Source organism: Lutjanus erythropterus, chromosome 9 (assembly GCF_056507025.1).
Source record: "Lutjanus erythropterus isolate fLutEry1 chromosome 9, fLutEry1.hap2, whole genome shotgun sequence".
NCBI classification, from domain to species: Eukaryota; Metazoa; Chordata; class Actinopteri; order Lutjaniformes; family Lutjanidae; genus Lutjanus; species Lutjanus erythropterus.
Window position 1 is genome coordinate 13,271,274 of NC_139325.1, and position 23,494 is coordinate 13,294,767.

Genomic DNA, 23,494 nt, shown 5'->3' on the forward strand with positions numbered 1-23,494 from the left:
TACATTCATAGCAGGTATGATGTGTTGAGAGAAATAAATATTGTAAAATGTAAATTGTTGCATTGAGTATTGTACTGAAATAAAGCCTTAATTAAAAACAACATGCCACAGTCTTTGTGTAATAATATCACATTTATTTTATTTTTAACTAAACAGGAGAGGGATAATTATACTGTAGTATACAGTAACCTAAAACAACAGAAAAAAAAGTAATCTCTGATGTTTCAGGAATATTTTTTCCCAACAGTCCTCTTAGTTTATCATAAATATTCAAGGTAAAATAAAATACCTACATTGGTATTCACTGTTAAGTAAGTATTATTGTACAGAACTATAAAACCCTCAAACAATGTTATAAATTAATGTAATAAATACAATGATTAACAAAAATGAAGACTTTGTGAAAGCAGGGTTGTGTTAAGACTATTGCACACGTTCTCAGTTTAACCCTCACTGGGATCTGAACTTTTCATACATTCATACTTTTGCAGGATGTTCAGCATATTCAGCATACTTTACATTTCTTGATGATGATTCAATTCATTCAAATCAATGGAAGATTTCAATCAAACTCGGCTGGATTTTGCCACCGTAGCATAGATCACAGAGTCATCGCCCTCTCCTGCTTTGGACCTGAGGAGGAAATTATGGGATATTTGTGAATTTTAATCAAACTACAGCTGAAGCACTGTTAGTGTCTTAGACTACATGCACATTATTCTTTTTATCCACATTTTTTTTTTATTACTGCGCTGTGGTAGTTTGACTTTGTTATGTGGGTAGGTACTGTTGAGGTCCTGTAATAATATAATAATAATATTTCTGGGAATTTGTGGGTGTAAATAACCTGAAGAAAAGTTTCCATTCCACAACTGTATGACTGTACACATATTAGACAATTTAAGTGGTCTGATATTTTGAACTAGATTTAGATTGAATGTCTTAAATTTTGACAGATAAATGTGTATAGAAGACACAGTTTAATGAATATGAAATTTGAATTCTGACCTCTTTTTATGGTGTTTTCACACTGAAGGTGAAGCAAATTCAGTCTGATTCAAAGACGGTTAAACTGCTTATAAAGTCAACACAAACATGAGAATGATCCCAAATGATTTCACTGACAGAAAGTGAAATATGAACGTCCAAATACACCTATAGACTTTTTTCTTTTCTTTTGAGACCAACAGAAATGTCCTATGTGTGTTGAATTATGGTAGGAGGGAATTTGTTCTGCACTCTTGACCTCAGTGTAATATCCTGTCCACAGCTACAGTTATCAACAATAGGAATTTTTCTTTTTTTTCATTCTAGACTTCACAGTGACTAACTGTCACACTTCTGAGCTTAACTTCACCCACAGTGAGTAATAAAGAGTGAAGCAGAGTGAAGTGACTGTAGTGCTGTTATCAGGTCAACGTTTGGACAGGGAACCTACCTTATGTGACGTGGAGAACCAGGGTCTTTGGGTTTGATGGTCACTGTTGAGTAGGTAACCTCATCCTCATAGGACGTGGAAGCCTGAGGGAATAAGAGGAGTTCAAAATCCGCAGATATTTGACTGAGTGGAGATGTTGTGTTTAAAGGCAGAGTTCAACCCCAAATCAAAAATACATATTTTTTGCCCTGGCCTGGAGTATTGTATTGAATGAAAGTATGAGTTGCTGAGTTTTTGAGACACTGGCTTTAGAGATGTCTGTCTTCTCTCTAATATAAGGGGACTAAATGGCATTCAGTTTGTGGTGCTAAAAACAGCAAAAAACAAACAAAAAAACAAACAAACAAAAAACCACTATTTTCTTTCTAGAAGGAAATAATGTAGTTCTGGCAGATTCTACTGCAGAAGGACAGTATGTCCTACAAGATCTCAACAAGGTCTGTGGATTATCATGAGTTATGGTCATGACTTTTGGAAAGAGACACTGGTTTTGATTTTTTTTTAGTCATGTAGTTCCATTATATTGGAGAGAAGGCAGACATCAACCGATATCTCCAAAACTCTGCAAGTCACACAAAAAAAACCAAAAAAATCTAGATGAATAAATAACACTACAGGCCAGGGGAAAGATATGTATTTTTGATTTTAACATTCCTGTATGTGTGTGTGCACCACACTTACATCATGTGAACTCTTCTGTGAATGAGGAGTGATATCAGTGACAGGTGAAGGAGAGGATGGTAACATGTTGATGTTGACATAAACCCCGTTGACTTCTCCAGTATCTGAAGAGCTCGAGCCTCTCCTGCCAAGCCGGTGGTCAAACACAGCCTGCTGGAGGCGACACAGCAAAACTCTGGTTAGACTATTTGTTTCACAGTTACTTTATTTTTATTGTAGGGGCATGTTAGGGACTCATGAGCATGTCTTTGGCTCCACTAAAGCTTCTTCTTTGCTATTGCAAAATAATGAGAAGTTAAGAAATTCAGAAATTTCACTTCTTTAAATAATTGTTGGGATTCTTTTATGGCAACTTTCCCCCCCAAACTTTCATCACTGACACTCAGTCACAAGACTTTAATCAGACTGACTAACACGAGTTATTTATATAAGTATTAGAAGTACTCACTTTTTTCTCGGTGTGGGTCTTCTGTTTTCTCCTACCAAGACAACAAAAACCACAATGAAAAAAATGAAGTAACATTGTTGCTCAATCTTTGACATCATGTTTTAGAGAAGTAGTTCTGTAATAATGGGAAGTACAGGAGTACCATCTTTTTTTTTCTCTATTAGAGGTGAGCTGCAGTAAACTATTAGATTAAGGAAAAATAAAGTTTTTAAGAAGCTTGTCAGTCAATAATTTTCTGCATTGTTTCATGACTTTACAATACCACGTACAACAAGCCTATTAATGGTTGATGTTTTGTTGCCTTTATTTTTTATTTTATTGTTTTTCTATTATGTTATGATTTTAAATGTATTGCATCTAACCCGGACACTCTTTTAAACAAGAACCTGGTAAGAACCTAGATAAATAAAGGTTAAATAAACAAATAAATAAATTCATCAATGGTGGAATGAGTCCTGAAAATCTGTACTTCAGGACAAGTACGGTTACAATACTGTAATATTCATTGATTACAAGTAAGTACACTCAGATTTTATTATCAATATTGGGCATTCAATCAAACAGGGTTTCTGTTTCCAAATCTTCAGTCTAAATTATCCCAAACCTGTGCCTGCTGCAGCATTTGTTTGTTTTTTTGTTTGTTTTTCATCAGTATGTCATGGTTTTCATTAGCACATTTGTGATCAGATAGTCTTATGGCGAGAAAAATGCAGATGAAATGTTTGTACTGAATTATGGTTTTAAAAGTAAGTAGATTACATACATTACAAACTTGAACGTACTGTAGTATAGTATATCATAGTATTGTAGTACAGAGAATCTGGAATTTTGAATAGATGCTAAAGACACAACTAGTGGCCACAGAACAGAAATGAAGATCACACACACACACATACACACTGTGACAACACTGGATGAAACACATCTAAAAAGTTACACAACATGTGGAAAAAGACATGCAAATACAATTCAGAGATGCACGTGTAAGTCAGCAGTAACAGTAAATTTGACATTCTGAGTCATTCAGTCGCACACAAACTCTCTCCATCATTCACTGACTCACCAGAGCAAAAGAAGCGCCAACAGCAGTGTCACAATGAGAGAAACTCCAACTCCAGCTATGAGTGGGAGGGTCTGACTGTCTAAAGACAAACAGGCAGAGCAACTTAAAATGCAAAATAAAGACGATATATTAATTTTTTCAGACAAAGAAGATTTAGATGAGTCTCTGTTGAATATATGCAGTATGATTCTTTTTGACAGTAAAGTGACACAAACCATGCTGTTCTTCCGCCATGGCCAGCAGCACCTCAGCTGAGCTGTCTTCCCCCAGTTTGTTCCTGGCCTGGCAGACGTAAAGTCCAGTCTGGGACGCGTCCATAGCGGGAATGGTCAGAACCTGTCCTGAGCCCACCTGCAGCATGGAGCTGGCGGAGTCTGTCCTCTTGTACCAGGTGTAGTTATCTGCTGCAGGATTAGCAGCACTGCTGCAGCTCAGATTCACACTGATGCCCCCAACAACATGTGGTGGGTTTATTGAAACAGAGACGTTCTCTGGATGGTCTGAAAAAAGGACAATCACAAAATAAAGCACATCAGTATAAGACTGAGCATATTCTAAAAGATAAAAATAAAAATGTACAAGCTTTAGTGTGGTTTGGTCCAGAGGTGTGGAATGATGTTGATAATACCATATATTATTAGCTCTGTTTTTAAAATGAGTTTATTTTACTGTTATTTGCCACATGCCTGTATTTATTACCTATTTAACCAATGTTTAGACTAATGGTGAAACAATTTCATAGAACTATCGATTAGGTTTAGGTTAGGTCTGATTTTGTTGTTCTTAGGGTCTCGGGGTCTTTGGTTAGTCTGAGGTGATTTGTGGTTCTACATGTTACTGTTACAAATTTGCTTTAATTTTTTCTGACTCTTCTCTTATTTTTGCCCTTTTCTTATGAAATACTGGATACATTCAGCTCTGTGGGCCCACAAATCCTTCAAATGAAACTATTTATGGTGGAAAAAAATCCTGCTTTGGTTGACCTACGCACAACTAAGGCCATAATATGTGATGAGGCATTGTGTTGGCAGTTTGGGAACCAGTGAGGTTTGACTTGAATAATAAACAGTGTGCTTGTATCTACAACAACACAGTTTCTGTAACAAATCAAAACAGACATTTGAAATGAGACTTGTCAGTCGATATACTCACACTGGACGTCGAGGTGAACCTCAGTGGAGTTAATGACGTCGATGCCCCTCCAGGTGACATTGTTCCAGGCCTGACAGTGGTACAGTCCGCTGTGGCCGGGCTGGATGTCAGAGATGCTATGACTGTGTCCTGAGCTGATAAAATGTCCGTCTTTGTACAATCTGTATCCACTCTGTGTCACAGGAGGGTTGGCATCACTTCTGCAGGTGAAAGTCACTGAACTTCCTCTGACCAAGTCTCCTGATGGACTCACTGACAAACTGACTTTCTCTGGAGCATCTGAATGAGAGAAGAGTAGTTTAGCAGGAATCACAATGAGCAAGTGGAGTTTGTGACTTGGAAAGAAAAAACATCAGATTACAGTATGTCGCTGCATGAAACTAAATGCAAAGATAGTAATCTCAATAATTCTGAGGAGTTTATATGTCTATGTTCTAAAGACTGTTTGTTTTTATGTCATCAGTCATCAGCATTTTAATATATTGTGTTTTAAATAAGGATTACTTCATTACATTTTTTGATTGCATCTTTTAAGTATGGCAATTTTAAAATTATAAGCTAAATTGAAATGATAAGGCTTCATCAACTCATTAAAATTAGCTCCCACCTGGTGGGAGAAAAAAAGAACCTGTATGCAAAAATGCATTTTATTTACACTGAAAAGAGATTTAGATATTGTTCATAGTTAGTTCCTTAATTGACATGTAAACCCTTAATAAATGTTAACATTACAGTAACTCAGTGCTTGTTATTGTATTAATTACTTATTATTTAATACAAACTACTAAAAAGTTAATACCACAGTTCACAGATCAACATCATTAGTAAATACTTACTAGAAACATCAGTTAACTGTTAATTAGCTGTTAATGCTCATTACAGCATTAACTAATTTTAATTAATGTACTTTAACTGTTATACTTTAAAAACTGAAAAAATATCATTTCCATGTTTATGTTTATTGAATTTAAAATAACCTTTAAATATAAAGGTATATAACCTTTGGTCAGTTGTTTATTTCACCCATTAAATTGACTATATTGACAAAAAGGAAATGAAACAGAGGAGACATACGAAGGCTTTTAGGCTCTGAGTCACAGAGGCACAGAAAAATTGAAAGTTTAAATGTTTTGTGTGTATTATTGATGTACTTACATTGAACATTCAGAGCCACAGAGGTAGATCTGACCGTCTCTTGTCCTCGGACGGCACAGTGGTACCTCCCAGCATCCTCTCTCCTGACCTGGAAGATTGAGTTTGGGACAGGTTGTCCATCTCTGAACCAGACAGCGTCGACAGGTGTCGAACAGCCTGACACACAGGTCAGACTGACCTGATGTCCTTCTGTCACAGTGCTCGGCTGGACAACAGCGGTCAACTCTGATTCAGAAACAGAAGCAGAAAATGAGAGGATTCATTTTAATAAAACATCTTAATTTCATGAGAAACTGACCCATTTAAATTATTTTGTTATTACCTCTGACACTCAAATGAGCACCCTTTTTACTTGTCCAGCTGTTCAATGTTGTCCAAAAACTAAAATGATATCGTCCTTCATCAGAGTGTTGGACATCATTGATCTGCAGATTGCAGTTAGTCCAGTGGTTGCCCACATATCTGAAGTGGTCTGGGGGTGAAGCGAGGCTGGACAAGTAAAACAGCCTATTTACTCCTAATACACGCTGGGCTTTAGACCAGGCGACTGAAGTGACAAGATGACCACCAGGATAATCATAGTTGCACTTCATAACCACTGATGACCCTTTCAAAGCACACTGATGTTCAAAGGTCACCCCCCAGTCTCCACTCCACACACCTGTGGACAAAAAATTTAAAAATACAGTCATTCAATTTTGGTCGTAACTGTTTTTCCCCAAGGGATTTTGTAACCAACATTCAAATAATACTCAAATTAACTGCATAAAAAATTTATTAATTGTTTTTAAAAGTATTTAGCAGAAGAATTATTTTATTACAATCACCACATTTCAAATATATTAATTTAAAGAATGTGTTTACTTACCAGGCATTATTACCAGAAGAATCAAAATCAAATTTTCCATGATTCAACCTGCAATATCATGACACAGCAAAAAGATTAATATACGGTCTGTGAATACTGATGGTGAGAACAAAAAGAAACACACTGGTACATATTGTCTGTCAGAGTCAGTGGTATTCTACTCACCAACTAAAGCAAGCGGATTTATTGCTCTGTAAATTCCTGAAGATGATTTTGAGGAGTAAAAAGCAGAAGTGGGAGGGTCTCCTCTCTGTGCTTCCACTCATCATATCGTCACACATTCAGGGTGCTGATTTTTATAAAGTCAGGGATATTCACATAATATGACCTGCGTCTGAACCCACACAAACAGACGCACAGGGTGTCTGGGATGTTGGAAAACCAGACTGGGACATTAGATGCATTGGTTATACATCACAACACAACAGGCAGCAGAGCAGCTCAGTAGTGCACAGCTTTCATCAACAAGTAACATGTGTGCAAGCTGAGGGTGGTTTCCAAATGTCCCCGGATGTCTTTGTGGGACATGTTGTAACTGAACAAATTGACAGGCATCAAACAGTTTGTACTGGTGTGTGTCACTGACAGTAATATAAAGAAGATGCTGCAATAAAACACTCAGTGTAACAATTTCAGTACTTAAAGATCTCCTCCAGACATGTCTTAAGACATACCTTATGCAAATTATCTGCTTGGAACAATAGCGTCTTCCCCATATGGATTTTTCCACAAAAAGATATATAATTTCCACATTAAAATTCTTAAAAAGGTATTACTCCTTGTATCCAGAATCTATAAAGATGCATATTTTCCTAATTTCTAAAGTTTTCCTGCCAGACAAGATATCTCTTATACTTCACTCTATGGTCCTTTCCCAGTGTGCACCAATGGCTTCAAATGTCTACATCACACTTGTAGGTTGTAGGTTGCTTGTAAGTTGCAAATTGGAAAAGTATTGACTTCAAAAGTAGCTGTGATGCAGTGCTGTCTCTAGAAATTACACTTATACATGTTGCATCAATTCCAAATAGCCAGAATGATGGAAAGTGCAGCTGCTACTGAGGGAGGAATTTGTGATAAAAATATCTTAACAATTGTGTTTGGAAGCTCCTACAGCTTAATGACAATCTTATCTGCTAAAAAGAAGATTAAAATATCTGTAACAGATCTGTCACTTGTGTGTAATGGTTCATATGCCAGGACATATACTTTATATCACCTCTAACTGATCTTCATAATATTAATAACAAATAATCCAATTTAGAATCTGATGTATGTTGTATGTTGAGTCTGATGTAGTGTCTGTAGTGTGTTTCTCTAAATTATTCTGCACACTTTAATCCTTCTGACATGAGATGTTCACCCCTGAATCTGTCCTGAGTCCAACAAAGTTTTCTCTAGGAGGCACAAAAAAACTGCTCTCACTTTGTCACTGCCAACATTACCTGTTTTTGTCCACAGGGTGGTGCTACTGGACCATGCGAAAGATAGAGGCAATGCTAATACAACTGTGCCTGAAACCCCCAAACGTCTGACTGTAGTTGACACCAGTGACAATACTGTACTGTATATTTGTGTACATTAAATACTTAATTTGCTTTTGATGAAAACACGTCCACTTTCTCCTCTCCTCCATGCATGTTCTCATCACTACCTGATGGCTGGTACTGAGAGAGGGACAGAGGAGATGAATAAAACCTGTTGGTCCAAATGGATTATTGCAACACCATGAATCATTATGACTACGCATGTCTTTATTATTGTCTAATAATAACTTTGATCACATTACCCCACCAAATATTTCCACTTCCTCCACTTCCTCTAGTCTGTACCACATGGGTTAGACACAAACATTTCAGAAAAAGAAAGTGGGTTGTGGAGTCACTGTGTGGCTGTTTTTATTTTCAGGTTTAACCAGCAGGTTTAATAATAAGCGTCAGTCAGTATTATTCCAGTATTGCCAAAATTTAGTCATGTCATGTTTCAGTTCCCCAGATTTTGTAAGCTCATATTGGTGATGCCGCAATTTAATGATGGACAAATGAACACACCAACAATGTAGCAATACAACCAGGAGCTGAGCTGTGACAGTGAAAATTCTCAAATGTGTCAGTAAAATAGAGAAGTAGATCAAATATATTTCAACTTCTTATATTAACTTATATCTTTTAGTATCATTTAGATTTATTTTCATTAAAAGCTGATGAAATAACATTTCACTTTCAGCAGTAAGTTAGAAAAGCAAAAAGAAGAAAGACAAAAAATAAGGTAAAGAGGAAAAAGAGAAAATGATTTCATTTCATATTCAAATCAGTCATGTTATATGGATTTAACAGATAAAAAAGAATATGCATGTTGATGTTTTTCAGAGTAGGTCTTTATTGTCAGTAAATTTCTTTTGTTGGCAATCAAACTGTCAAGACTTGTACCAAAACAGATAACACTTACTGTAAGTCACTTCTACTAAAATGAAATAAGCTACTAGCTTAATATGTCATAAGTTTGATCAATTCCATTGTTTGCATGACGCTTTTCACAAAGTCAGCAGAACAATTCAAGAGAAAATCACGTTTTTTTCTGATCTATATTGGTTCATATATTTATCCCTCTAATCTTATTGCTGACATACACTGTTCTCACTCTCTGCACTTTCATAACTTGTCCATGCCGACAAATGATTGTGAGTTGGAAAAATGCAACAAACATTCAAGCTGTGATTTGTCCTATTGTAGTTGTTCGTTTTATTTTTGTAGCAAACCTCAGTACATATTTTTGAATTATTGCTGGCCTTGTTTAAGACTGATTTAATGGAAGCAAGCTACATCAACTGAATAACTGTTGCAGCATCAGCAATCAAAACACGCCTGTTAACAATTTAGAACATTGTTAAATATAGTGTGGAAATTCATGAGTGGCAATATTGTATTTTCCTTTATAGGTGTCAAACTATAGGTGTCAGATTTCTTTTCTATAAATACGTCATTTGTATTGGAGACAGTCATGTCTCAAATGATGATCACTTTTCAGTGGTCAGAGGATATGAATGGTGCTGTAGCAGCCAATCATATCGTGTCATCTACATTAACTTGTTTGGGAATTTCAGTCTCAACTATCAACTAAAAAGCAGCAATAGATTGAGCCTGTACAATACTGTGGACATGAATACAAGCAAAATGACAACCAACAGTTGAAGCGTTTCTGCTTCATCAGGCAGCACACAGTAGCAAGATGCTAAGAAAACAAAGGGAAGGACATGCAACACAGTTTAGGAGCTGGACCACATGTTGTCCTAATAGCCCGGTGAACTATAGTGAATCCATAAGAACGTGTCTGACCAAGAACCGACATCATCAGAGTTCACGAGGAGTCGTTTTGTCTTTCAGTCCTCTGTGTAAAGTGATTGGTTCACATGAGGAAGGCTTAAGTGTTGTTCAGCTGAGGAATAACAGAGAATAACAAGAACAGAACATGAGTAAACTTTGTATATAGCGGAACACAACTGAAAATATTAGATTACAGAACAATAGCACACAATTTGATTATAATAATTGAATTAATATCTGATTTTAAGTTGGTATTTAAAGCTCATCATGATATGGACTCAATAAATAAGTAAGTAAGTAAGTAAATAAATAAATAAATAAATAAATAAAACCTTGGTGAAGCAGCCTTTGCTGTGCCCTATGTCCCGAAACTATGGAAAACACTACCACTGCATATTCAACAATCAGATTCTGTGCAAACTGACTGAACTTAAAAACAGGTCAAAACACACCTTCTTCCCTGACCCGTCTCTCTGCCTAATTTGGGACCTTTTGTTTTGGCCTGCCATTACATGCTCATGGTATTATTCTCCCTCAGCACTTTCTGTCAGAAAGGTGACTTTCTTTTTAAATTCATACATGCAGAACGAGTCATATGGATATTTTCTGACAATTATTTCTTCCAATTAATAAAATGTCTGTCAAGCAGATGTTTTCATTACTTTGAAATTTTATTTTGATTTAGAATGTAAATCTTCTGTATAATATAATACATTTTAACAGAATGTAATCATACAAAACATCAACATTTATTTCTGTCCTACCATCAAGATCAATTTTTGGCCCCTCATTTGAAAGATTTGGACACTTCTGTCATAGATCAACAACTGACTGTTTTACCTTGCTTATATATCTTTAATCCCACTTTTGATCACTATAACAACATTACACGTTGCAAGTGTGAGTTTTTGTATTTTATGTTTGTTCTTTTCTTTTCTTTCTTCTTCTGCAGCATCATTATTAGATTTTTTTTATTCATGCATAGTTTTAGTTATAGCACCACTGAAACTTGGGTACATAATTAAGATGAACATATAAACCTTATTATAAATGTAACTTTTTATCACTTTGTGTGGCATTTTTTTTTTATTTCAGGGACATAGCTTTGACGAATTATTGTAAAAACTCATCCATTTTGTATGTGGGGTGATCATAGTACTGACACATCCCCACATACATAATATGCAGAATTATGTAAGAAAGTAAAAATAACAAAACAGTAACAATAAAACTGGTCAAAGCTGTACCTCTGTGGATTGTAAATTACACTACAGAGCAGTTATAATACCTTCTGTGTTCTCCTGGTCCTGGTCAGTGGCGAGGCTGGTGCAGTAAAGTGTAAACAACTTTGGAGGAATCCTTCGGCTTTTTGTCGCCACCCAGTGGCAGGTTGTGGACCTGCACCTGTTCCCCACTGAACCAACATCAACAACAAACAGAAACCATATGAGTTCATCTGGACATCTGACTCAGATCAAATCATAAAAAAACAGGTCTTCATTTCACTCCAGAACCACTGAAATGCTTTTAACTTCCAAAACTGGGATGAGAAATTTATTGTCCTCTCATAAACAGCAGAAGGTGTTGGATATCACACAAGAAAGAGACTGAAGACAGGGAAAGACAAGGAGAGGGAAGTGCAGAGAAGGTGCTGACAGGAAGATAAAGAAGAAAGCAAGATGGCCAGCGCAGTGGTAAAATAAAATCTGGAGAACACAAGGCATGAAACAGTAGATTGCTGCTGTGGTCAACAGCTCAGCAGGAAGACAGACAGTGGAGACGGAGACAGAAAATGACAGAATGTTGCTGAAGGAGAGAGACGGACAGTGAAACAGACAGAGAAGAGAAAGTTACAGAGATGGATGGATGGATGAAGACGGTGTGTACCTGGACAGCTTGGAATAGTGGACAGTTATGTAGTTGGGGGCGGGGCTGTGACTTTCAACTTCTGTGATTGGTGGAGCATCCTTCAGAGGAACAATTGCAGGGTGGGAGCTGTCACTCAAGTCCTCTGGCTCCTCCTGCACACACACACACACACACACACACACACACACACACACAGACATACATCATTAATTGATAAATTGATAAATAAGTTCTAATACACTGTCATTCTTTCTCAGCGTTGTATAAGATAGTCAAGTGTAGTGAGTTGTGTACCGGTATGTCGGACATCTTGCCCTTTCTCACCGGAAAGGTCTGCTGGGCTGACTCATAGAACATGGTGTCAGCTGTCACTGACGGACGCTGGGGTCACACACAAATACACACCCACACAAACACACACACAAAAGAGAAAGAATAAAACTGAGGGTCATTTTTAATTAAAGAGATAGTTCACTTATTTTGAAGCAGGGCAGTGCAGCAAGACATATTTTTAGCCACGTGTAAAAAGTCACACTTAAAAAATCAATATAATTTTAAGTGTACAATCTTTTTAGAATATTACCACCACTTTGACTTGCCGTCAGGCAGCTTTTCCCACTGGGAAACCATTGTTATATAAGCCAAAATTTGCTCTCTGTCTGTCTCAACTAGACTCCTTTGGCAAAATCAGTCCTTTTTACTCTGTAGAACACGAGACTTGTTGGTCTACTGCTGCCTTGACCGGTTAGTTAGTTTGTATTATTGAGTGACTGTGAAGAATCTGAACTAACCTTTTAAACCAAAGAAGTCACACATTAACACAAACAAACTAACTGATCAAGGCAGCAGTTTATGAACGGCTACTGTGCTCTGCAGGTCCCTCATTCAACCCCACTTCAAATAATCCAAATGATCCCTTTAACAGTCAGTAATAGAGAAAATTGCAATGGCACGTCATTGAAATTATGTTGACTTTATTGTGGGATGTTATGTCATTTAAATCATATTTTTGAACTGGCTGGTTAAACCAAAACTGAAGATGTTGAGTCATTTTAGGACAGATTAAAAATAACAGAGCAATAATTACTGTACCTTGTTTACTACTTCCCCTGACTCCATGTCGACTCTGTGCATGTTCTTACTGTGAAGACACAGGGATAATATTATCAAGCCATAACCAACCACAGACACAATGACAATAGCTGTTTAAAGATCAATTTCCTGCAAAAATACATAGTTTATATGTTTATTGAATTATTACCACCATTATATATATATATATATATATTATATATATATCAACTTCTCTTTCCAGATTCAGCCAACTTAAAATTTTAAGGTTGCCTGGACAAAAATAGCTTATTTTTAAAGCATTTAATCCTCTTTAAAGCAACATTTTATTATGTGGGACAGTACAAGCAACAGTCTATCTAACAGTGTGTAATTAACAGTGTGTGTCACCTGATCATAATGGCCACAGTGAGAGTGATGAGTCCAGCAGACACGCCTACTGCTGATGCCAAGGCAATGACCTTAAGACGACCTGCCAGTGGGAGGACAGTAAAGGTTATCAGCATGACTAGAAACAACAAGAAATGAGAGGGGATGAAGGGTTAACACGAGACGAATAAAAATAGAACTGCAGCAAACTAAAAAAGAACAACAGACAAAAATAGAACAAGAGAGAGTGGAACAGAGAAAGGGCTGTGCATCATCCTGCAGTCGTCTAGACTGGAGACTTGTGTTTCCAGTTCTGATTTCCAAACCTAACTCCAGTTCTTCAGCTGTCTAGACTCAAATAGTAGTTTTCCACAACACCTCATCACCCCTTCCTCTCCCCTCAGAGCGAGAAGGCTTTACATGACTCACCATGACTCATAGAAAAACAGAAACCATGAGACCATACGCAGCGAGGACTGGACCTCATGCTGCGATAGTGACAGGGGAGGTTTCATCACTCATCATGTCCACCACACAGAAACATATCCAAACATCCCCTGTGCTCTAATCTCAGGGAGAGAGAGAGAGACTCTGTGGGTCTGAGATAATCAGAAACATAGGTGTAAAAATGGGGGAAGAGTGTTTCACTAAGCTTATCAGTGGCACCTCATCTCTTCCAGTGCACCTTTAAAAGTGACAAAAGCACGCACAATGACTCCAAAGAAAGACAAAAGTCGCAGCACCAGTCACTACTTTGAACACAGGGGAGAGTCAGGGAACAGTTATCAGCAGAGATGAACAACAAACACCCTCAGGCTGTGAGTGTGAATGTTACTCTGACACAATTCAGTAAAAACACCACATAAAACATCTCATCCACTAATATTTTAGTGTATTTAGGTTGATATAATAATAAACACAGCATGAGGCTTCCTGATTGTTCTTAGAACTGCCAAAATGTGTGAAGTTATCTATTGCATTTTCATACCATTAATTCCCAGTTTTGCTTCTTTCTACTGCAAGTTCATATAAGCAACTCAGTATATAACCACTTCCTCCATGTTCTGTTTATGTATGCTACATTTGGTGGTCCACTAGTGTTGTAAAGGTATTTCTACAAAAAGATCCTCTAATGCAGTGATTTTCGAACTGGGCTCCAGGGACTAACAAGGGTCCTTTATCCCATTTAAAAAAAAAAAAAAATACTCTATTGCTTCCATTGTTGGGGTGTACAAGTAGTTGCCTATACTTGCCAGTGGCTCTGTGAGGTTGTGTTTAGGATGTATTTAGGCACTGTTTGAGCTAAATGCTAATATCAGAATCCTAATATGCTCACAATGACACTTGTAACAGGCAAATTTTTAGCAGGTGTAATGTTGACAAAAGTCAAAATTCACCTCATGATGTCGCCAAATTAAAAATTACAGGGAAGGTCAATTATTTTTATTTTTATTTATTTATTGTATTGTGTATATATGTATATATATATGTATATATATATATATATATGTATGTACAGTAAGTGGATCTTATAAATATGTATATATATATATATATATACATATATATATATATATATATATATATATATATATATATATATATATATATACATACATATATATATTTAGTTTTATTTTACATCATTCTGTGCCTTACAAGTAGTGTTCCTTATGTATTCAAATCCAAACAATCAAATTTTGGCCAGACTATATACATTTTAGTGGCAAAATGCTATTTTGCTATGGTCTTCTACAAACATTTTCCCATGTGACTTGACATAGGTTTCTGAATCATGATGCTGTTACATATAAACACTCACTTAAATGAGTGGGATTTATCCTCTGGAGAGCATAAATGTTCGTATGTAATTTTATGGAAATCCATCTGATAATTATGAAGATATTTCACTCTAGAACCATACTAACAAATAAAAAAATGCTCTTTTTTCCTTGTCTTGTTTGACAGCAGTGCGAACAGCAAAGAAGCGTCCATGCATGCATCATTGTGTACCTCTGACTCGTACGGTGAGGACAGGAGAGCTGTGGGCTCCAATTCGATTCCTGGCCTCACAGTAATACTGACCGCTCTCTCCTGGTCCGACCTCTGAGAAGGTGAAGACAGGGCCGGACTTGGTGCCCCATGCTGCACAGAGAGGGAGAAGATCCACTTACTGTTCCAGAGAGTGATGGAGGACACAAACCAACAGACGGTGCAGAGGCACACAGAGCATGAGACCTTTAACTGATTGATTTACCGCAGTTTATACAGTAGATTAGGTATTGATGATTTTGTTATGTTAACCTTGAGTGGAACCACATTTTTACGATGCTAACATTGTACAGAGCCCCCATCCAGAGTTAAACGGTGCCATGTGAAGTTGTCCACAGCTGGGTTGGCCTGACTGCTGCAGGTCAGGGTCAGAGGTCGGCCAGCATCCACCACACTAGAGGGACGAGCCAGAACTGAGGTGTTCTTAGGAGGGTCTGGAGAGAGACAAGGAGAAAGACAGAGAGTTAAAGACAGTTTTTGTCATGCAAATTATAATTTAATTTGACAATTAATTTGAAACAGAAGTATGGAGAAGGTTTGGGTTTTCTCACTCCTAACTCATCAAATTATGCCACTTAGTCAATGACCCTTCACTTCAAACTATGACACTGTAGGTAGCCCTTTAGTGACATGATGTGACCTGACGTGACATGACATAGGTACATCAGGAATTATATCATCATGGGTTGCAACTTTATAACAGCATCCAAACAATGTTTCTCGACAGTTTACAAACTGATTATTAACAAAGTGTTGTAAATATGTGGTCCATCTCTCGATGTAATGATTACAAATCATTTGGTAATCATTCACAAATACCTAATCTTATTTGTTAACAGTGAAATAACTATTAACTAATTTTAATTAACTATCAATTTACCATGTATTAATTATGTTTAATATGAAATGCTACCCAGGACTAAAAGAAGAGCAAGTAAAGTGAAAGAAGAGGGGCTGTAATGCAGACAATTCCCAAACATGTCCTGTACTCACACACAACACATCCACTACTTACACAGTATAGTGAGTGTAGCAACAGACGAGGTTTGGTATCCTAACCGGCTCCATGCTGTGCAGTAGTACTGACCAGCATGGTGAGCACGCGCCACAGGAAACGTCAGGTTCTGGAAGGTTCCTTTAGCCAGCACCTGGTCGCCTAGAATACGATACCAGGCATACCTGCAGGAGAAAGGATGGTGAAGATGATGATGATGATGATGATGATGATGATGATGATGATGATGATGATGATGATGAAAATGATTACAGGACTGGGCATTTTGCAATGATATAATCATAACGCTAGGGATGTAACAATATATCAAATATCACATTATCACAATAAAAAAATGTCTCAGTATCATACTGGAGGTATGATATCTACTGTGATATTGCATGATTAATTATTTTATCTAGTTTCATATTTTATTTCATAAAAAGACTGTTACTGACTGCTGTGTTGTTTTTGATTTGCAGTTGTACATACATAATTCATGCAAATTTTTGCACATGCTTAGATCATGGCTGACTACTTTTATATTATTTTATTAAAGAGGGGAAGCAGAGGCACTTTAAGTTAAGGAAAAACAAATAATGTCAGACCAAAAAGATGCTGGTCACATCAGATTTGTTACTTAATGAAGGACATGTTTTCAAGTATGAACTTTTCTTTGTCTTTAAATATTGCCATAAATATCCTACCATGAACTTTTTACTGTGGTATTATTGTACCTTAAGTTTTGGGTGTTGTTACAAAGATAAATATTTAGCATTATTTAAATGTTTTTCTTTTTTTCAAATTGCCCAATCCTTATTTATGATACCTGGAATAAAACTGAGAGTCTGAATTCGGAAAGTTCAGAAATTTGATAGGAAAAGAGAATTTCAAGATGGCAATGTCAAATGCAATGATCATGATGATGGAGAAAACACACCAGAAACACCTGTAACAACCATGATCATGAAGAAAAATGGCATCATAAACTTATCATCATAAACACAACATGATGCACTACTTGGTAGAAAACCTCCATTATTGAGAAACCTGGAGGACAAGTTTTCCTCCTACCTGCTGGCAGGAGGGTAGGCGTGACTGACACAGCTCAGGTTTACAGATGAGCCTTCTCTGATGTCACCTGGAGGACTCACCAGCACACGCGTGTTCTTTGGAGAGTCTGAGGACGCAAACAAACAAGGGCAACATTAACATTATGCTCTCTTATTCACAGTTGTATTTGACATTCAGTCCCTGGATGTACTCTGTGGCTGATTCGGTCAAGTAATCTCAAGCTAAGAAGGCATGTAGACATGTAAGCAGGAAAAAAACAGTTAGAATCACAAAAAATATTCAGTTAATGATGAACAGCAGTGAATGTTCACATCTGAGCAGGTCGAACCAAGGAATGTTTGACAATTTTGCTCTAAAAACTGGACATCAAAAGAGATGCAGATTTATTTTCTGTCAACTGACTAATCTATTTATCGATGACTCACTCTAGCACTGCTGCATTTTGATGCATTTACAGTAAAGTAAAAGTAAGATCTCCAGTTTGTATCACTTCCTACTGAATCCACATGATTGGTTACTCTCATTTTGACTAAAGATTCAAATAGGGTTGTTGCCTAATCCGTCTAACCCAGACTAACCATTAACAGATTCACACAACAGAACACCAGACCTTATATTTTTGTTGTTATTTTGTTTGGTTTTGTGGTCTCAAAATTACATTCTAAGCATTTACACCACAAAATATAACATTGAAAGTTCAGATGACAAGGGGGCATTATAATTATACCATCATGGTAAGGCACAAAAAGGAGGGTAGGAGGTGGTGGTATCAGTAGTCAGTCAAATACAATTCTTGCAAGTGCTTGAAGCCACTTCTTCATGAACTGTTGGTGGAATAGGCAGGTAAAGTATTCAAGAGGAAAACATTGATGAAGGTATTCTCGGGAGATCGTGTTTTTCTTAGAGCTGTTCATAACACAATAGGGAAGCAGCCTCAAACACCCTCACCCTTGGGATGGTCACGCACTGTCTACCAAGAAACCAGGGTTACCCTAAGCATGTAGTTTTAATTCTGAACTGTGCAAGTGTTTGAAGTTTGGCAAAGACATCCTGCCAATCATATAAAAACAACCAACAAACTTACATGTGACGTTGAGTAGAAGTGGTTTGGAGCGGTCTGTTCCCAGTGAGTTACGTGCTACACAGAAGTACTCTCCTCTGTCTGTGTACTTGAGGTGGGGCAGGTGGAGCTGAGGCCTAAAGCTGTCTGGGATGCTGCCACTGTCCATGTCTAGAGAGAAGACAAAATCACATGTCCAGAATAGTGCACACATCAATTCAGTGGAGCTCTTTGAGGCGTATAGGGGAATGTTCTCAGAATGTTCTGGGAAAGGACTGTATAAAAACTTAAATGCAATTCTCAACAAAACGTTCTTATATGACCAACAGGGAACCACATGGGAATGTTGTGTTTACGTCTCAAATGTCCTCTTCCTAATGTTGCAATGTGCCCATAAAATAACCAAAATGGAACGTCCCCATAACCCAATGATTCTCTTCATGGGATACTCTTCATCTGTCAGGAACTTTTAGGGAACATTACACAAGGTCCTCAGAATATCCCCTATCACTGTCATCAGCCTGTTAGCTCATATCTGCGATACAGCCAGTGAATGTGTGCGTTGTACACTCAACAGTAAGTGTCATCACATGCTGTGCTGTACCTTTGAACCACGCAAAACTCTCTACAGGTGGAGCTGCGTCACTACTGCAGGTTAGCGTGACTGAACCCCCCTCGGTCACTTCCCCTGCTGGGAAGATTGATATGGAGGTGGAACGAGGAGCATCTAGAAAGAGAGAGGGTTAAAACAGGAGGAGATTAAAAAAAAGGATGTCTGAGGGAGAAATGGTGACAAAGAGAACAGGTAAAGGGTATCCTTCTCTGGGTGAAATCATGTCAAATCTTATTTTAATATTTTAACATTGAACAGGGCTTGCAGGTGTGTACATTTTGAGAAAATATTCTTCTTCTTCAGCGTCTCTGGTTTTAACTGATTATGATTGTGATTTATTTTCAGGACAGAACAAAGGAACACATTAGAGCAATACTGGTATCCAACTAGTTCCAGATGTACCCCCTGAAAACATGTTTGTGGTTCTGTTCTGGTTGGCTTGTTTGTTTTATTATACTCACGTCCCAGAGCCAGGGAGACAGATGGTGACTGGACATTCTGCGGTGGGATTGGTCGACAGGTGTACGCACCAGCATGCTGCTGGTCAAAGCGGTTGATAATCATCCACTGCTCATAGGAGCCGAGGTTTAGTCCGTTCCTGTGTGTAGGGCAACATATCATATTAACAGTGCAGCAGATAGTACAATACTACAATAAATACTCTGAACTGCTGTCTGGATGACCCACATGTACATTAAACACACCTGTACAGTGCAAGGCTCCTTCCAGGAGCAGCACATCCTCTGGCCTGGCAGCCTACAAACACAGTCTCTCCAAAGCCAAACATGTTGGCGGGCCTTGCAGGATGCACCTGAACCTGGAGGTCTGAAATACACATTAAACATGAACAAAAACACTGGCTGCATGAGTCCACTGCAGGAATCTTTGTCACAGCAGAGACATTACAGCAGTTTTAGTTTGTGTGGACCTACCTGTGACTCTGAGAGTGATGGTATTGGGAGAGGTCCATCTCCCCAGAGGCTGGTCTGTCTCAAACCTGAAGTGGTAATCACCTGCATCACTCAGCTTCACAACCCGAATCTGGACTGAACAGCTGGAATAGCTGCCGCCGATGTAGCTGGAACCCAGAAATTCATTTGTCATACGCATATACATTTTTTCACATTTACAACACGACTGCTTTCAGAAAACACAATCTGTGTCTCTCACCGTGTGCGTCCACGGTATGACAGACTGATCTGGTTTGGGTCAGTGTGGTGAGTGAACTCCCTGCGACCCTCTGCAGACACACGGAACCACATGACTCGCCTCACAGTGTGACCTGTGAAAACCACAACAAAATGTTAGTTTTATAGTTAAAAATACAAATAACACTATTTGTGATCATGAAGAAAATGAGCAAAGGGACTATTTCTGTGTAATGTGGTTATTCTTGATTTCTGCCACCACGTTGGATTCTCCTTGAAATCAGATTAAATGATTTACGGCATGCTGATCGGAAAAGCCTATGTTTACATTTTCCCAGGCAAAGTTACAGTAGTATGCTGGCCATTTTCTTTAGATAATTTTATTTTTGATGTTATTTTTGTGGTTATGGTGGTGGTGGTTTCTCTCACTGGCCTCCAAAATCAACACAGTGCCAAAGTTCCTTGTAGATGCTTTTATTGCTTTTAACTTAAACTTTTAACATCCACACGATTTTATGGCTTTATCAATCACTGCAGATATTTGACTTGATTTTTTAAATATAAAAATGAAATGACAAAAGAGGATTAATACAGTGATTTGATACCTGACGGGTAGTCATAACGGCAGGGCAGAGTGACAGTGGTTCCTGCCCACACACAGATCTCCCTCCTGGAAAATGACACACTCCACCTGCTCTGGATACCTGCAGGACAGTTTAAAGGCACAAAGATGCAAGAAACACAAATGTAACAAAGATCTACACGTGTGCTCAGTTGAAAAGGAGCTAAACCTCCCCGTCTTTTCACTCCTCATTACATTAAATCAGACGTCATTGTGTTTCATGATAGCATTCTACAGATGGGTGTCAAATTAAACAAAAGCCCAACAAAGTTTCGTGTTTCAAAATGGGTCGGCTGTTTGTAAGTAGACTCAGCATCCTATATAACCTGGCTGAGTTGATATCCAATCTGTTTTTATTTCTTTATCTAAAATATGAACTATTCAGACAGACAGGAATTTATTATGAAAGTAATGTGATTATACTTTCAAACAGTTTCAAGCACTTCATCCAAAATCTGAGAACTTTCAAAATGTTGAAGACATTACATTAAAATTCAAGTGTTTTCACAGATTTCCAGCACCAATACAAGCCCTGAAACATTTATAACTACTGGCTGTCACATGCACAGATTACTTGCCTTACAAAATGCACTACCAAAAGTTTAGGGAATACAAGACTTTAAAGAAGTGTAAATCTTCGCCGCCCACAAGTCAAAGTTTTCCTTCAGTGTGGCTCCTCAGAGACAAACTTGTTAAACCACAGCTCTGATCAGCTCAGAGAGTGACACATAAAACTGAAGAGTGAGAATGAGCCCTGATGTGCAGCCGTGGTGTCGTCCTGTGCTGCTAACTGCCTGCCTGGCTGACTACCTTGCACAAAAGGCAATCAATACTTATAAATAACCTGAGCGTAAAGGCAAGGGCACCTGGCTACAGGACCTTATGTGCATAATGGATCCAATAAGTCACTTATTCATCTTTTAACTGTTGTTTTAGAGTATGTGTGATGCATTTGTGATCTGAAATATGCAGTATAAATATCTGACAAATAAGGAGCCTGCCAGTTCATCTCACATCATTAAGTGACAAGAATTTGTATATTAAAACGTTGTTCAGTTAAGTTTACACCTCATGATGAAAAAGCAATACTTTCTGATATATTCTTGTGTTTTTCTCTTACCTGGTATAGCTGTAAGGATGGTGCCCAGAACTAACGCACCTGCCAACATCTCCGCTGACACGAGCTCTGTAATGTCACCGGAGGAGGAGAAAAGCACAGGGAGACAGAGAGGTGAACAAAACATTTATCAGGGTAAACAGCATCCAGTTGATTAAATGTGAAGCACTCACGTCCTAAAGTATCTTCATTCAGGCTCAGCCAGTCAGACAGATCAGGGTCTGGGGGACGTGTGCGACCCAAACAGTGATGGAGTTGTTTATTTAAAGCGGTGAGAGTTGTATGGTGATCAGACCTGGGTGGTAGGAGATGGGAGGAGGAGTGGTAGGGGCAGAAGGAGGAGGAGGAGGAGGAGGAGGAGGAAGAGGAAGTATATATGTGTATTTTTAAAGTAACTTCTGCTACCTTCCTATAGTCAAGCCTTTAAAATTTCAACTGTTTCTATTTTCACTTTTTTCCAATTCCCCCTCTGACACAGTTTTAAGGTCAATGATGTGATCAGTCTGGTTTGTGTTACTGTGAAAATGTGACATCCTTGTGATCATCACTTTCACAACTGTCTCTTCTAACTGAAGGTCATTAACCTGTAGTAGTCGCAGTAATAATATGTTATCAGCGATCTCACAATAGATCAAAAGATTCAGTGCTGCTTTGTATCAAAGTGTCATAAAAAAACATTAATTAAGCCCTGGAGGTCGAGGGGTTAAAGCACCAAATCATCGTCTCTTCATTGTCAACTATAATAAAGACATAACATAGAGGAACTAACTATTCAGTTGTTTGTTCTTGATTGTTTATCAGAGCAGCAGCACTAATAAAGGAGTATTTTGAAATTCTCATTCTTGTCTGTGGGAGTAATGTACAGGAGTATGTGGAGTTTCAGTTGGTTGCAAAGTGGAGTCACTACACGTTCTCATCTAACTCTCCGCAAGTGCATTTCCCAAAAATAGTAATAGTACATAATATATACAGTTTCATTTTTGTGTCCCCAACTAGAGTCCTGCAGTGGATTGGGTACCCAAAATAGTCATATAACAGATAAAAAAAATATATATTTATATAAATTCATGGATATGGGCGTGAGTTAGGGCAGTGTTCCCCAACCCTGGTCCTCAAGGCACACTGTCCTGCATGTTTTAGATGTCTCCCTGCTCCAACACACCTGATTCAAATGATCAGGTTGTTGTCAGGCTTCTGCAGAGGCTCGATGATGAGCTGATCATGTGAATGAGGGGGTATGAGAGCAATGTATGCTCTCCGATAGCTAAAATGGGTGACATGGAGGCAGAAAACTAGTGGTGAATACCAAATGGTGGACAGTACATTCTTGAAGACTGTGAGAATAATGGTGTCAGTGGCTGCGTCTAAAAAGTATTA

General features: G+C 37.9%; 2 protein-coding genes across 3 annotated transcripts; both read right to left on the reverse strand.

Annotated features, from left to right (window-relative positions):
* Positions 1 to 113: 113 nt before the first annotated feature.
* Positions 114 to 6,956, reverse strand: LOC146321153 (B-cell receptor CD22-like). 2 transcript variants are annotated; one of them, XM_084726193.1, is made up of 10 exons: positions 6,806 to 6,956; positions 6,260 to 6,598; positions 5,938 to 6,162; positions 4,783 to 5,061; positions 3,846 to 4,130; positions 3,631 to 3,709; positions 2,568 to 2,598; positions 2,120 to 2,269; positions 1,439 to 1,521; positions 114 to 633 (listed from the first exon to the last, which is right to left on the reverse strand). In XM_084726193.1, exons 1-10 carry the CDS (start codon positions 6,843 to 6,845, stop codon positions 567 to 569), a joined length of 1,578 nt encoding a protein of 525 aa, XP_084582319.1. In that variant the 5' UTR covers positions 6,846 to 6,956; the 3' UTR covers positions 114 to 566. The 2 variants fall into 2 exon arrangements, with proteins under 2 accessions (XP_084582319.1, XP_084582317.1); XM_084726191.1 differs by having other exon boundaries at positions 2,120 to 2,272.
* A 3,936-nt stretch (positions 6,957 to 10,892) lies between these two features.
* LOC146321154 (sialic acid-binding Ig-like lectin 10) lies at positions 10,893 to 22,169 on the reverse strand. The gene is made up of 17 exons (XM_084725629.1): positions 22,121 to 22,169; positions 20,984 to 21,082; positions 20,401 to 20,512; positions 20,163 to 20,308; positions 19,935 to 20,055; positions 19,692 to 19,828; positions 19,222 to 19,344; positions 18,642 to 18,788; positions 17,558 to 17,663; positions 16,505 to 16,668; positions 15,774 to 15,923; positions 15,451 to 15,582; positions 13,459 to 13,540; positions 13,090 to 13,138; positions 12,292 to 12,378; positions 12,016 to 12,149; positions 10,893 to 11,542 (listed from the first exon to the last, which is right to left on the reverse strand). The coding sequence occupies exons 1-17, from the start codon at positions 22,167 to 22,169 to the stop codon at positions 11,440 to 11,442; spliced, it is 1,941 nt and encodes a 646-aa protein (XP_084581755.1). The 3' UTR covers positions 10,893 to 11,439.
* Between the last annotated feature and the right edge of the window lie 1,325 nt (positions 22,170 to 23,494).

Excerpts from the sequence above, each read along its gene's own strand:
- LOC146321153 (XM_084726191.1), bottom strand. The coding sequence starts at position 6,845 with ATGGAAAATTTGATTTTGATTCTTCTGGTAATAATGCCTG. Across the intron at positions 2,599-3,630 it reads TTGGCGCTTCTTTTGCTCTG|GAGAAAACAGAAGACCCACA; the intron begins GTGAGTCAGTGA and ends TTGTCTTGGTAG. Across the intron at positions 634-1,438 it reads GGTTCTCCACGTCACATAAG|GTCCAAAGCAGGAGAGGGCG; the intron begins GTAGGTTCCCTG and ends TTTCCTCCTCAG.
- LOC146321154 (XM_084725629.1), bottom strand. The coding sequence starts at position 22,169 with ATGTTGGCAGGTGCGTTAGTTCTGGGCACCATCCTTACAGCTATACCA. Across the intron at positions 19,829-19,934 it reads AGGAGCCTTGCACTGTACAG|GAACGGACTAAACCTCGGCT; the intron begins GTGTGTTTAATG and ends CCCTACACACAG. Across the intron at positions 16,669-17,557 it reads GCCTACCCTCCTGCCAGCAG|GTATGCCTGGTATCGTATTC; the intron begins GTAGGAGGAAAA and ends TTTCTCCTGCAG.